This window comes from Anomaloglossus baeobatrachus, chromosome 4, assembly GCF_048569485.1.
Source record: "Anomaloglossus baeobatrachus isolate aAnoBae1 chromosome 4, aAnoBae1.hap1, whole genome shotgun sequence".
Lineage (NCBI taxonomy): Eukaryota > Metazoa > Chordata > Amphibia > Anura > Aromobatidae > Anomaloglossus > Anomaloglossus baeobatrachus.
Window position 1 is genome coordinate 78,276,104 of NC_134356.1, and position 14,403 is coordinate 78,290,506.

The following is a 14,403-nucleotide window of genomic DNA, read 5'->3' on the forward strand; positions in this document are numbered from 1 at the left end:
TTATAACATTCTCTAGCTGCGATTGGACGCAGATGTTACATTAGTTTAGGAAAGATGGCGGCCACCATAGTGAGGAACATCGGGTCAAAGCTGAGCAGGAATGTGAAGGAGATCAGGATACACCTGTGTCAGAAGTCAGCGGGCAGCCAGGGGGTCAGGTGAGGAGGAGGGGTGCGGGAGACCCCGGGGGGGTGTAACCAAGCAATGTCACCTTCCTGGCAATGTCACTGAGGCATGCTGGGACTTGTAGTATGCCATCTGGCCAGTTATATACAGATATAGTTGTTTTGGGTTTGGTTTTTTTCCCCATGAAAGCGTTCCTCCCATCTCCATAAACGGACACTGTCGGCTCATACGTGGGAAAACAAGAACTTTTGCATTTGAAGTAGTCTTTGATATATTAATGCTCTGCCTTTTTGTTTACAGCTTGTTGCCTAGGAGACCGACCACCGTGCTCCCCAAATAACAGTGTTCCCCAAAGCACTGCAGGTGTCCTGTGATCCAGCCTCAGTGGCCGGTCTCCAAGGCAACTCGCTGTAAACAAGTGTTAATATCCCAAGAATGGCTGAACATTTTAAAAGGCAATAAATTACAAAATTGCTTGTATTCTCAAGGCCTGTCCAACGGTATACAATTAAGAATATGGCAATAATCTATAAAGGGTTGTTCCAAAAAAATCAGGCTATACCCTGTCCTTAAGATGGGGAATAACTTATTGACCACTGGGGATTCAACCACTGCAACCCCCAGAGATCTTGGGATTAGGGCTATGCAGCCCCATCTAGAATGAGGAGAAGGTTAAGGCTACTTTCACGCATCAGTTTTTTGGCATCAGGCACAATCCAGCGTGTGCCTGATGCAACGGATCCGGCGCAGAATATGAAAAAAACGGATGCTCCGGATCCTTTTTTTTTTTTTTTTTTTTTTTTACGGATCAGGTATACCGGATCTGTCAAACTAATCCGGCGCATCCGTTTTTTACAATAAATTGGAGCATGCTCAGTTTTAAAAACCGGATCCGGCGGCCACATCCGGTTTTTGCCGTATTATGCTGGATCCGGCTTCCATCGTAAATAATGCCGTATTGCACCAGATCCGGCACGATGCGTTTTTTTTGTCAGAGACAAAAAAAGTTACAAGAGATGTTCCATCCGGCCGCCGCATTAGCCAATTACGCCGGATCCGGCAAAAGCCGGATGCAACGCAATACCAACCAGCATAATCCAGCGCTAATACAAATAAATGGGGATAAAACTGATCCGGCGCCGGATTGTGCTTGATAGAAAAAACTGATGTGTGAAAGTAGCCTAAGCATACACCGTTCTGCTCCACTCAAGACTAGGATGGAGAACCTCGATTTTGGCATCTCTGAGGGTCTTGATGGTTGGACCATTGTGATGAAAGGGTTGTCCAATAGCTATCGATCTACCTGTGTTACCCTAAAAATAAGACAGTCTCATATTATTTTTTTTGTTCCAAAAGATGGGCTGGGACTTATTTTCAGGGGATGTTTTATATTTTCCTATGAACAACAATCCACATTTATTCTTGAACAAAACATCAACATTTATTCAAATATAATCATGACCAGATTCAGGAACATCAACTTTTTGTGTTAATCCTTTTACTACATTATTATATACACATAGTCTTCTCTGATCGCCTATTCTCGTGGTGCGGCACCAGTCCTATAGTGGTGGGTACATGCCATAGTTACGAAGGTTTAAATTACCTGCTAAAATCTATTATTCTGTATGTACTGCTAAGCTTACAGCTAAAAGAAAGCAGACACCCCCCTAAAAGAATCGCACTTACTAGACCCCAAACAATTAGAGTTGGCAAGTGAATGGGCTCTCATATACAAATCTATGTTGCTGTCAGATCCTCCTGCATTCTACAGCGGTTGGCTCCCCCTGGTGACTGAAAGCCGTATCACTTGTGTTGGGTGATACTGATACCTGATCTGTTTGTGAGAGCGGCAGTGCAATACAGCTGGACCAGTGAGGGACCTGATAGCGACGCAGATCTGTGTAAGAGCCCATCCACCATCAGAACTTGCCAACTGCTATTGTGTGTGTTTTTTGTTTTGTGTTTAGTTTATTATATTTTTATTTATTTTTTTTGGGGTGGCGGGGTCTACTATCTTTTGGGGCTCTCAACTTTTTTTTTTTTTTTTTTGTTGCAGAAACCTGCTGTATTTAATTTTTTTTTAGTTGCTTGGACACTTTCTTATGAAGCTCCAACTAGGGCTTATTTCTTTGTCGCTCCATTGGGAGACCCAGACAATTGGGTGTATAGCTTCTGCCTCCGGAGGCCACACAAAGTATTACACTTTAAAAAGTGTAACCCCTCCCCTCTGCCTATACACCCTCCCGTGCATCACGGGCCCATCAGTTTTATGCTTTGTGTTGAAGGAGGCACACATGCACGCAAGCTCCACATTTTAGTCAGCAGCAGCTGCTGATTATATCGGATGGAAGAAAAGAGGGCCCCAGGGCCCCCGGCATGCTCCCTTCTCACCCCACTAATGTCGGCGGTGTTGTTAAGGTTGAGGTACCCATTGCGGGTACAAAGGCTGGAGCCACATGCCGTTTTCCTTCCCCAGCCCTTAGAGGCTCTGGGGGAAGTGGGATCCTAACCGGTCATCCAGGCACTGGGACCGGGCTCCCTCTGCAGCCCCTGGGGGAATCTGCTGGACAGGAGACTGATTATCATCAGGGACAGGCCCTGCATCATAAAGGTACTCTGTGTCCCCTTGGGGACGGTGCATGGAGCACTTGATCTCAGACGCTGCAGCGGCTGCTGTTTTTTGTGTCACGATCGGGACTACCGCGCCGACCGCGCCTGCTTGCCGGCCGCGGTATTAAATCTAGTCCCCGGCTTTTGCGGCCTAGTGCATTAAACTCCCGCCCCCGGGCCTGCCAGTCAGGGGTAAGGGCGGGATGGTCGGCGTGACGCCGACTGTGAGGGCTGGAGCATACTTTAGTGTCCTCCTCCCCCCTCACTCATCACTCTGGGGCACCAGATTCCCGCACTTTCTTGAACATGCCCACGGCTCCCTCCTCCCCTTAGAACGCCGGCAGCCATTGTTATAGTCACTTCTGCCGGTGGAGGAATACAGAACGAGCTCTGTAACGCTGGGAGGCCCAGGCAGGGAATCTGGTGGACACACAACCGCTTTGGGCGGTCGGTAAGCCGCACCCGTTACCAGGTGCTGGCCCCCTTGGGTGCCGAAGTGTGTGTGTGTGTATATATATAATATATATATATATATATATATATATATATATATATATATATATATATATATATTAGTATACTTTTCTCTGTTCGGCCGCATTATTACCCTTGGCTATATACCCTCACTGATTACTCTAAGAGGAGGCAACAGCATGTCGTCCGCAAAGAGCAATGGTGCCAAGGCACAGGCTTATTTTGCAACCTGTACCTCTTGTGCGGCTATGCTACCTGCAGGTTCCACCTACCCTCATTGTGTGCAATGCTCGGCCCCTGTGGCACTCACTCAGCCGGAGCCTCAGGCACTGGTGGGACCCTCGGCTCAGGTAGAACCGCCGGCTTCCACTGTCCAGGTGGCAGGGACAGAGTTTGCAGTTTTGACTGAGAAACTCTCTGAGTCGCTTTCACAATCCATGGCTCAGTCTATGGACAAATGGTCTGCTAAGATACTAGAAGCCTTGCAGTCCAGACCGGTAACACAGGCCCAGGGCACTGTGCGTTCATCGCCCCCAGGCCCCCCTCGGTTGGCGCTGCAAAGTGCTCCTGAGGTGACACCTAGGTCCCACGGTGAGGACTCCGACTCGGACCGCAGTCCCAGACCGGCTAAGCGGGCTCGCTGGGGACCTTCCTCGACTTCATCACGCTGCTCAGGGTCTCAGCATGAGGACTCTCTGGAGGATGAAGCGGAGGTCGCAGCTCAGGGCTCTGACCCTGACGTTGCTCTCAATCTTGATACACCTGAAGGGGACGCCATAGTAAATGACCTTATAGCGTCCATCAACCAGGTGCTAGAACTTTCTCCTCCAACTCCACCTGTAGAGGAGTCGGCTTCACAGCAGGAGAAACACCAGTTTAGGTTTCCCAAACATACACGGAGTGCTTTTTTCGATCACTCTAACTTCAGAGATGCTGTACAGAAGCACCGAGCATTTCCGGACAAGCGCTTTACTAAGCGCCTTAATGACACACGTTACCCCTTCCCCCCCTGACGTAGTTAAGGGTTGGGCTCAGTGTCCCAAAGTGGATCCTCCAGTCTCTAGACTGGCGGCTAGATCCGTAGTATCAGTGGCAGATGGCTCATCGCTCAAGGATGCCACTGACAGGCAAATAGAGCTCCTGATGAAATCCATCTATGAAACCATAGGCGCGTCTTTTGCTCCGGCATTCGCAGCTGTGTGGGCACTCCAAGCTATCTCAGCTTGTCTGTCTGAGATTAATGCGGTCACAAGTTCCTCTACTCAGCAGGTTGTGTCTTTGACTTCTCAGGCGTCGGCCTTTTCGTCCTACGCCATGAACGCCGTCCTGGACTCTGCGAGCCGTACAGCGGTAGCATCCGCCAATTCGCTGGCAGTCCGCAGGGCCATGTGGCTACGCGAATGGAAGGCAGACTCTGCTTCCAAGAAGTTCTTAACCGGTTTGCCATTTTCTGGCGACCGCTTGTTTGGCGAGCAATTGGACGAAATTATTAAACAATCCAAAGGAAAGGACTCGTCCTTACCCCAGTCCAAACCAAACAGACCTCAGCAGCGAAAGATTCAACCGAGGTTTCGGTCCTTTCGGCCCTCAGCCAGGTCCCATTCCTACACGTCCAACAGGTCAGAGAAGGGCCAGAGGAACTCTTCTGCATGGCGGTCTAAGTCACGTCCTAAAAAGACCGCCGGAGGAACCGCCCCCAAGGCGGCCTCCTCATGACTTTCGGCCTCCCCACACCGCATCCTCGGTCGGTGGCAGGCTCTCCCGCTTTTGCGACGCCTGGTGGCCACATGTCCAAGACCGATGGGTGAGAGACATTCTGTCTCACGGTTACAGGATAGAGCTCAGTTCTCGTCCTCCGACTCGTTTCTTCAGAACATCTCCGCCCCCCGAGCGAGCCGATGCACTTTTTCAGGCGGTGAACACTTTGAAGACAGAAGGAGTTGTGATTCCCGTTCCCCCTCAGGAACATGGTCACGGCTTCTACTCCAACTTGTTCGTGGTGCCAAAAAAGGACGGATCATTCCGTCCCGTTCTGGACCTCAAACTGCTCAACAGACACGTGAAAACCAGACGGTTCCGGATGGAATCTCTCCGCTCTGTCATCGCCTCGATGTCCCAAGGAGACTTCCTAGCATCCATCGACATCAGGGATGCTTATCTCCATGTGCCGATCGCACCCGAACATCAACGCTTCCTGCGTTTCGCCATCGGGGACGAACACCTTCAGTTCGTTGCACTGCCTTTCGGCCTGGCGACAGCCCCACGGGTCTTCACCAAGGTCATGGCAGCAGTAGTGGCGGTCCTACACTCTCAGGGCCACTCGGTGATCCCTTACTTAGACGATCTTCTAGTCAAGGCACCCTCTCGGGTGGCATGCCAACACAGCCTGACCATTGCTCTGGAGACTCTCCAGAGGTTCGGGTGGATCATCAATTTCCCAAAGTCAAAATTGACACCGACCCAATCGCTGACTTACCTCGGGATGGAGTTTCATACTCTCTCAGCGATAGTGAAGCTACCGCTGGACAAACAGCGTTCACTACAGACAGGGGTGCACTCTCTCCTTCAAGCCCAGTCACACCCCTTGAGGCGCCTCATGCACTTCCTAGGGAAGATGGTGGCAGCAATGGAGGCAGTTCCCTTTGCGCAGTTTCATCTGCGTCCACTTCAATGGGACATTCTCCGCAAATGGGACAGGAGGTCGACGTCCCTAGACAGGAACGTCTCCTTTTCACGGGCAGCCAAAACCTCTCTTCAGTGGTGGCTTCTTCCCACTTCCTTGTCAAAAGGAAAATCCTTCCTGCCCCCATCCTGGGCTGTGGTCACGACGGACGCGAGTCTGTCAGGGTGGGGAGCGGTCTTCCTCCACCACAGGGCTCAGGGAACCTGGACTCCGACAGAGTCCTCCCTTCAGATCAATGTTCTGGAGATAAGGGTAGTGTATCTTGCCCTAAAGGCGTTCCAGCGGTGGCTGGAGGGCAGGCAGATCCGGATACAGTCGGACAACGCCACGGCGGTTGCGTACATCAACCACCAGGGCGGCACACGCAGTCGTCAAGCCTTCCAAGAAGTTCGGCGGATTCTGCTGTGGGCGGAAGCCACAGCCTCCACCATCTCCGCAGTTCACATCCCGGGCGTAGAAAACTGGGAAGTAGACTTTCTCAGTCGCCAGGGCATGGACGCAGGGGAATGGTCTCTTCACCCGGACGTGTTTCAAGAGATCTGTTGCCGCTGGGGAACGCCGGACGTCGACCTAATGGCGTCTCGGCACAACAACAAAGTCCCGGCATTCATGGCACGGTCTCAAGATCACAGAGCTCTGGCGGCAGACGCATTAGTTCAGGATTGGTCGCAGTTTCGACTGCCTTATGTATTTCCTCCTCTGGCACTGCTGCCCAGAGTGTTACGCAAGATCAGGTCCGACTGCCGCCGCGCCATCCTCATCGCTCCAGACTGGCCGAGGAGGTCGTGGTACCCGGATCTGTGGCACCTCACGGTGGGTCAACCGTGGGCACTCCCAGACCGACCAGACTTGCTGTCTCAAGGGCCATTTTTCCATCTGAATTCTGCGGCCCTCAACCTGACTGTGTGGCCATTGAGTCCTGGCTCCTAGCGTCCTCAGGGTTATCTCAAGATGTCATTGCCACTATGAGACAGGCCAGGAAACCAACGTCCGTCAAGATCTATTACAGGACTTGGAGGATCTTCTTATCCTGGTGCTCTGATCAGGGTTTTACTCCCTGGCCCTTTGCCTTGCCCACTTTTCTTTCTTTCCTTCAATCCGGAATGGACAAAGGTTTGTCGCTCGGCTCTCTCAAGGGACAAGTATCGGCGCTTTCCGTGTTTTTTCAAAGGCGTCTAGCCAGGCTCCCGCAGGTCCGCACGTTCCTGCAGGGGGTTTGCCACATAGTCCCACCTTACAAGCGTCCGCTAGAACCCTGGGATCTTAACAGGGTGCTGACGGCTCTCCAGAAGCCACCTTTCGAGCCGATGCAGGATGTCTCTCTATCACGCCTTTCGCAGAAGGTGGCCTTCCTAGTGGCAGTCACGTCACTTAGGAGAGTGTCTGAGCTAGCAGCGCTGTCATGCAAAGCCCCCTTCCTGCTGTTTCACCAGGATAAGGTGGTTCTGCGTCCGGTCCCGGAATTTCTCCCTAAGGTGGTATCCCCTTTTCATCTCAATCAGGATATTTCCTTACCTTCTTTTTGCCCTCATCCAGTTCACCAATGTGAAAAGGATTTGCACTTGTTAGATCTCGTGAGAGCACTCAGGCTCTACATTTCTCGCACGGCGCCCCTGCGCCGTTCTGATGCGCTCTTTGTCCTTGTCCTTGTCGCTGGCCAGCGTAAGGGGTCGCAGGCTTCCAAGTCAACCTTGGCTCGGTGGATCAAGGAGCCGATTCTTGAAGCCTACCGTTCGTCTGGGCTTCCGATTCCTTCAGGGCTGAAAGCCCATTCTACCAGAGCCGTCGGTGCGTCCTGGGCATTGCGGCACCAGGCTACGGCTCAGCAGGTGTGTCAGGCGGCTACCTGGTCGAGTCTGTACACTTTCACAAAACACTATCAGGTGCATGCCTATGCTTCGGCAGATGCCAGTCTAGGTAGGCGAGTCCTTCAGGCGGCGGTTGCCCACCTGTAAGAAGGGGCCGTTTTTCGGCTCTTTTTATCGAGGTATTCTTTTACCCACCCAGGGACTGCTTTTGGACGTCCCAATTGTCTGGGTCTCCCAATGGAGCGACAAAGAAGAAGGGAATTTTGTTTACTTACCGTAAATTCCTTTTCTTCTAGCTCCTATTGGGAGACCCAGCACCCGCCCCTGTGCCCTTCGGGCTGGTTGTTCTTTTGTGTACACATGTTGTTCATGTTGAATTGTTCTTTTGGTTCATGGTTTCAGTTCTCCGAACATCCTTCGGATTGAATTTACCTTAGACCAATTTATAAGTTTCCTCCTTCCTGCTTGGCACCAAAACTGATGGGCCCGTGATGCACGGGAGGGTGTATAGGCAGAGGGGAGGGGTTACACTTTTTAAAGTGTAATACTTTGTGTGGCCTCCGGAGGCAGAAGCTATACACCCAATTGTCTGGGTCTCCCAATAGGAGCTAGAAGAAAAGGAATTTACGGTAAGTAAACAAAATTCCCTTCTTTTGGAGTAGGGCTAGTATTTTAAGCATACTCAAAAGAGCCCCCAAAATCCTACTAGGTGCTTTTTAGTGCATGCACCCAGGGATATGGGGTACTCTGTTTCGGGCAGAGTCTCTATTGGGAATGTCACGGTGGTAGCTGTTACCCGGTTCCGTACCCTGGGCCCTTTTTGTAATGGGGGATATTTACATGGGATTTGTGAATAAAGTTATTTGTGGTGCCACTTGCGGTGTTGTGGCTATAGGTAGGGAGCCGCCGCTGCAGAATGTCCTTACTGGGGCTGATGGAATGTGCAGCTCTAATGACTTGGGCCCTCCGCAAGTAGGGTTTTACCCCAGCGGGTGTATGGTGCAGTGAGCATTGGAAGAAGGAGTCCATACAGATATTCAGTGCAACTGGTTTACTCACTGTTAACTGGTTGCCCGAGGCCGGCTGGTTTCACCTCCGGGTCCCCTTCGTCCCAGTGCCAGTCTGGTTCGCTGGTACCTTCTTCCCCTGCACCAGTCTCTGGTAAGTGGGTCCCCATGGTATGGAACACTGGGGGTCCCCGTTTTGTGGTTTGTCCACCTCTCTCTGCCTGACGGTAGCATGAACCCTGTGGGGATGGAGTCTCGGGTCCTGTCCCCGGTTCTCCCTTTGCTACTGAGTCTTTGGATTCTTTAGGCTGTGCAGGTGTTAACATGTTGGCTTGGAGCTCTTTCCTGTCCCAGGGTTCTGTACCCCGTCGGTGCGTAGTTCTGGGAGTACTCCACTGGCAACCACTTCTCCTGGGTACCAGGTCACCGTCAACCCGCGTCAGTCTCCTCTCCTCTCCGACTACTCCACACACTCAACTGACACTGTCCACAGTCTGCCCCTCCCACCTGGTCAATTAGTGGACTGGAGTGGCTCCACCTCTAGGCAGCCATCCATGGTCCCACCCTAGCTTGGTACCATTGTGTGTACACACACACACACACACACACACACACACACACACACACACACACACACACACACACTTACACTTACTTACTTTATCCCTATATGGATATTCTCCTATGGGGAGAATGGTAATATGGGAACATGTCCATTATAGGTGTTATACAACCCCTTTAAATATTAGTTGGCATTATTTCGTTTTATTGCATCACTAGTAAATAATCGGAGTAAACCGTTTGATGGGATAAGCTGATTTTTATATATTTTTTTTTTTCTCTTTTTCCAGAGATTTCGTTGAGCAGAACTACGTGACACTGAAAAAGGCAAATCCAGAGTTTCCCATACTGATTAGAGAATGCTCTGAAGTTCAGCCTAAATTGTGGGCAAGATACGGTGAGTACTCGAAAAAGAGAGCTGAGGTCCAACACATGAGGTGGTAGAGCGTCGGCCATGTGCACCATCTGCTCTTCTGTAATAAAGGGCCAGGAGATCCACATAGTGACCTCCACTACAGCCTGAGTGGGAACTGTCTCGAAAACAATGTCATTATCTTGAAGACTTATTCAGTGACTTCAAAGGGAAACCCCTGGATTTCAGTTTTGCTTCCCTTAACCCCTTCTTGACTGGGCAATTTTTTTCTCATCATGACGTTTACCAACTATGTTAGGTATCATCCGATTTATCAATATCTATCTCTCTGTCGCTGTCCAACGATGCTTTGAAAACTCTAGGCCGGTGAAAAAGGACAAAATTGTTGCAATCCAGCACCCTTTGGAAAATGTAAAAAAAAAAAAGTATGCTAAAAATAGAATAAAAGGGCTGCGCAAAAGAATTGTAAATTTACATGGCTTTCTTACGCGTTTCGATTATTTAATCTCAGTCAGTCTAAAAATGTGTAAAAATTAAAAAGAAAAAATGAAATGTGAATGTATGATTTTATGATTTTATAGGATCACTGTCACGACCGGCGTGGGGGTCTGCAGCAGACCCTCTGGCTGTCATGGCAACTCATCAGACACATCAGTGATGGAATAGTACGTCATATGTGAGGAAGGGGTTAAAGTTATTCTCAAGTTCCTAAATGGGTAAAATTGTTTTGTAAAGGCTAGCAAATAACTAAGGCTATGTGCCCACGGGGAAAGTGTCCTGCGGTTATATCCGCAGGACATTCCGCAGGAGCTCGCAGAAAACCGCAGCACGACTGTGTCTGTTTCCATGCTGCGGTTATGCTGCGGAATGTCCTGCGGATATGGTGCGGGCATTCTGCACTGAGGATACATTACCATGACTTGGGCACTGCATCCTCAATGCAGAACAAGTGCTGGAGTTCAGACTTACCTCCATCACGCAGCACTTCCCTCTCTGGCTGTGTCTGTCAGCGTCTGCACATTGCCGGAGAAGGCGGGCGGGCCTGAACTAGTTTCCGCTGTCACATGACCGGAGCTCGTGCAGGCCCCGCCCACCACCTCCTTCCTGTACCTGGCTTCACTGCGCTCCAGTCTGCACCGGAGGAAGTATGGGACGCTGCGGAGAAATCCGCAGGAATAATTCACGTGCTGCAGATTTTTCCGCAGGGAAATCCTAATTATTTCCGCTGCAGAAAAAAATGCAGCGTGGGCACAGCACTCCCCAAATGCCATAGAAATGGCAGGGGACTCGCTGTACTGCGGTTTTTTTGAAAAATCCGCGGAATTTCCGCGAAAAAATCGCGGCAAATTTTCCGCAGCATGGGCACATAGCCTAAAAATCCCCTCCATTTCCAAGGGCAGAAGGGGCTCATACATTTTATAGTTCACTGCTTCTTGCCTAGGTTACCGGTCACTTGTGCAGTCTCAGTGCAGCTGGTCTCCTAGGCAAGGAGCGCAGCACATGCAAGCTCGATTATTCAGGCCTGAATCTATCCGGCTTCAGTGCCCCTGCGCACCTACATTGCTGCAAGTAAAAACCTGCCTCTGATTGCTGCAGCCGAGAGCAGAACTTTCCATGAGGAGGCCACCTTCAATTGCTGTGCGCTCCTCTAAAGCTAAAGGAGGTAATCCCAATAAAATGATTTTCCCAAATAGGACATTTATCACCTCTGCCCGTGTGATAAATGTCTGATCTGAAGGTGCCACCAATCACTAGAATGGGTTCTACTTGGAGTGACGATATTCATGTAAGGAGGAAGAGGTAGATCCAGCTTCATTGAGTACACCCAATGTGTTTGTGGTGCATGTAGCACCTTTTTTCATGGTGGGACATGGATATCATTTGTATAGCTTGATTTTAAAACGAATCATACAGTTAGGAATGTGGGAGGGGGAGGGGTATAAAAACACCTTTCTGGTGATCAGAGCTTTAAACCACAGCTTCCAGAAGCTTAGAAAAAAAAATTGTTTTCAGACCAGTGCTTGCCAGCTATAGAGTAGACGATCGGAGTCCTACAAGCCTTAGTGCCTCCAAGCCGCGGGGGCGTAGGCTTCTCGCCGAGCCGCGGGGGCGTAGGCTTCTTGCCGAGCCGCGGGGGCTTCACCCCGAGCCGCGAGGGCGGGGGCTTTCCCCCCCCCCCCTGATCCCCGTGGGCTTCCCCCCCCGATCCCCGTGGGCTTCCCCCCCCCCGATCCCCGTGGACTAAACACACCCCCCCCCCCCCCCGATCCCCGTGGGCTTCCCCCGCGATCCCCGTGGGCTTCTAAAACCCCCCCCACCCCCCTGATCCCCGTGGGCTTTTTCCCTTCCAGAGCCGCATGGGCTGAGCTGTTTGTTTGCAGAACCATAGAGAATGTGATTCTGGCTAGTGGCACAACTATGGAGTTTGTTTGCAGCGGTCATTCAATCCGTAGCGCAGCCCAGCCACCAGCAAGAACTTTGCCTGAAGGCAGAGGGTGGTTTGCTCTTAATGAATAAGGATGCAGAAACACGAGAATCTGTCACCAGGTTTGTGTTACCTCATCTGAGAGACTCTGCATTTACGTCTTACTGTTCTGGCAGTCTTGATAATTGCTGTTCTAAATCTACTATTTCTCTGAATGCTGTTCTGCCCACTGTACTGATTGGTAGCTTTCTGCCTATGCACAGCGTATACAGAAAACTGCCAATTGGTCGTGTGTTTAAACTACATGGCAGCAGGTTTACTATTACTCAAGTGATAAAATTGCTGTTTTATCAGCACGAGATAATCAAAACTACAGCAAGCAACCCAGTCATTGATACTTTACTGGCCCTATATCATTCTGATCTCAGATTATATGGCCAAAACCTGGAGACAGATTCTCTTAAATGTTATGTTTTTAGTAATTCAGCTTCATCTTATATTATCTTTTTAAGATTTTGGAAAAGAAGTGAGCATTCCCCTTCACAATCAGTCCGCCGACCAAGTGGCCAAAGCGCTGGAATCTGTTGTAAACAGCAAACAATGAAGATCTTCCATTCAACTCATCAATGGGAAATGAAGAAATGATCATCTACAGGACTGTGCTTCATGTAAGAAGAGAAATCCATCCCTCTGCATTTACCATAACTTTATTATTACAAAACTAGGATCCATTATTATTCATTATTATTCATTTGGTCTGAATAAAGTCTATGGAAACTACACGGTGTCGTTTCTGTGTCTCCATCTGCTCATTATTTCGTGGATGAAACCAATCGCGAAATCCAAGGATTCTCAATTGTCAAGGCCCGTATTAGCGTAATGGTTCAGACGTCTGTTTTTCATGGATAGCACTTGTACCTGTGATGGTCTGCAGCCATTCCTGTGTCCGTGATTTTGATTCAAGTCTATGGGTCAGTGAAGGAAAAATCAGACCAATCCAATTATTCATTTGTTTATTTAATTTTTTTCCTCCACCTAAAAAAAAAAAAACTACTCGGACCAAACTCTGATCCAAAAAATAGGTCTGTTTTTCTCATATGTGAGAAAATCTGACATCCTGAATAAGCCCTTATAACAGGGGTCCCCAACTCGTGGCTCGCCTGCTCCGCTCATGTGACTCACCGTCAGTCACTGGGAATGTACAGGGCCGCAGGACCATCTTTTTCTCAGGGTCGACGGTTATTGGTTGACAGTGGGCAGCTGATCCAGGGCCTGGAGACCCCGCCTCTATTCAAATGTAAGTGCCTCTTTCAGGTATGCATACATTTGAACAGTGCGGCAACAGTACTGAGGCAGAGGAGCGCCTCAGCACCGCACAGACATGCCGTCATCACTGAGGCCGCAGGTTCAGAAAAGAGGATGACACGCAGGCACAGGTAAACGCTCTAGAGGAGCCGAAGAGGATATGTACAATAATTTTACATGAAGGGGCTGTGGTGGGGGACTATTATGGGGCAATGAGGAACATTATGGGTAAGTGGGGGATATTATGAAGCATATTGGGACATTATAGGGCAGTGGGGGACATTATAAAACAAACTGGGACATTGTGGGGCAGTGGGGGAAATTATGAAGCGTACTGGGACATGGTTGAGAGAAACAAAATTAAAATTTTGTAGGTATGATACCTTTTAATGGCTAACTAACATAAAATAAAATGATGTTACAAAGCAAGCTTTCGAGACATCTCAGGTCCCTTCATCAGGCATGGTATGACAAAATATCTGGAGAAACACAAATGTATACACAAACAGAGCAGAGGGATGGCATAATAATCGGACATTTAAATAAACAAATACTGAGCTTAGAGCGTGAATCCCTAATTAGCTTTGATTAGTGGTGAGAGTTTTATGGTCCCAATATCCTTGTAGGATCAGAGGCCTGTGCCCTCAGTCTCTGGAGCAGACTCCTCAGATTTTGTAGTGGGTCATAAATCCTCCTGACAGGATGAGTACTGTGTGAACAGGGTTAAACATTGTAATGAATTGGCTAAATTGGCTTTGACTAGATCTTAATCTCAAATGTGGCTGTCAAGGTAAACAAAGGTTGGGGACCCCTGCTCTATAGTGATTGATGAACTCGCAGATATCCAGGATCGGAGGGGCTAACCTGAAAAAAAAAAAAAAACAGGTCAGCCCGAAATTGATCTTGGGTATCAGGCCTGATGCTGGTTCCCAAATATGGCTATGGGGACCAGAATCCGGTGCTTAAAAATGGTGGTAGAAGGGATACAAGCATTGCATCAAGCATTCTATACTTACTGAGTCTCTGTA

The 14,403-nt window shown here is 49.5% G+C and overlaps 1 protein-coding gene across 1 annotated transcript; it reads left to right on the forward strand.

The window, feature by feature from the left end:
• The first annotated feature begins 13 nt into the window (after positions 1–13).
• On the forward strand, positions 14–12,850 carry NDUFA2 (NADH:ubiquinone oxidoreductase subunit A2). The gene is made up of 3 exons (XM_075342252.1): positions 14–158; positions 9,563–9,669; positions 12,583–12,850. The coding sequence occupies exons 1-3, from the start codon at positions 55–57 to the stop codon at positions 12,672–12,674; spliced, it is 303 nt and encodes a 100-aa protein (XP_075198367.1). The 5' UTR covers positions 14–54; the 3' UTR covers positions 12,675–12,850.
• Positions 12,851–14,403: the final 1,553 nt, after the last annotated feature.

Excerpts from the sequence above, each read along its gene's own strand:
- NDUFA2 (XM_075342252.1), top strand. The coding sequence starts at position 55 with ATGGCGGCCACCATAGTGAGGAACATCGGGTCAAAGCTGAGCAGGAAT. Across the intron at positions 159-9,562 it reads GCGGGCAGCCAGGGGGTCAG|AGATTTCGTTGAGCAGAACT; the intron begins GTGAGGAGGAGG and ends CTCTTTTTCCAG. Across the intron at positions 9,670-12,582 it reads TAAATTGTGGGCAAGATACG|ATTTTGGAAAAGAAGTGAGC; the intron begins GTGAGTACTCGA and ends TATCTTTTTAAG.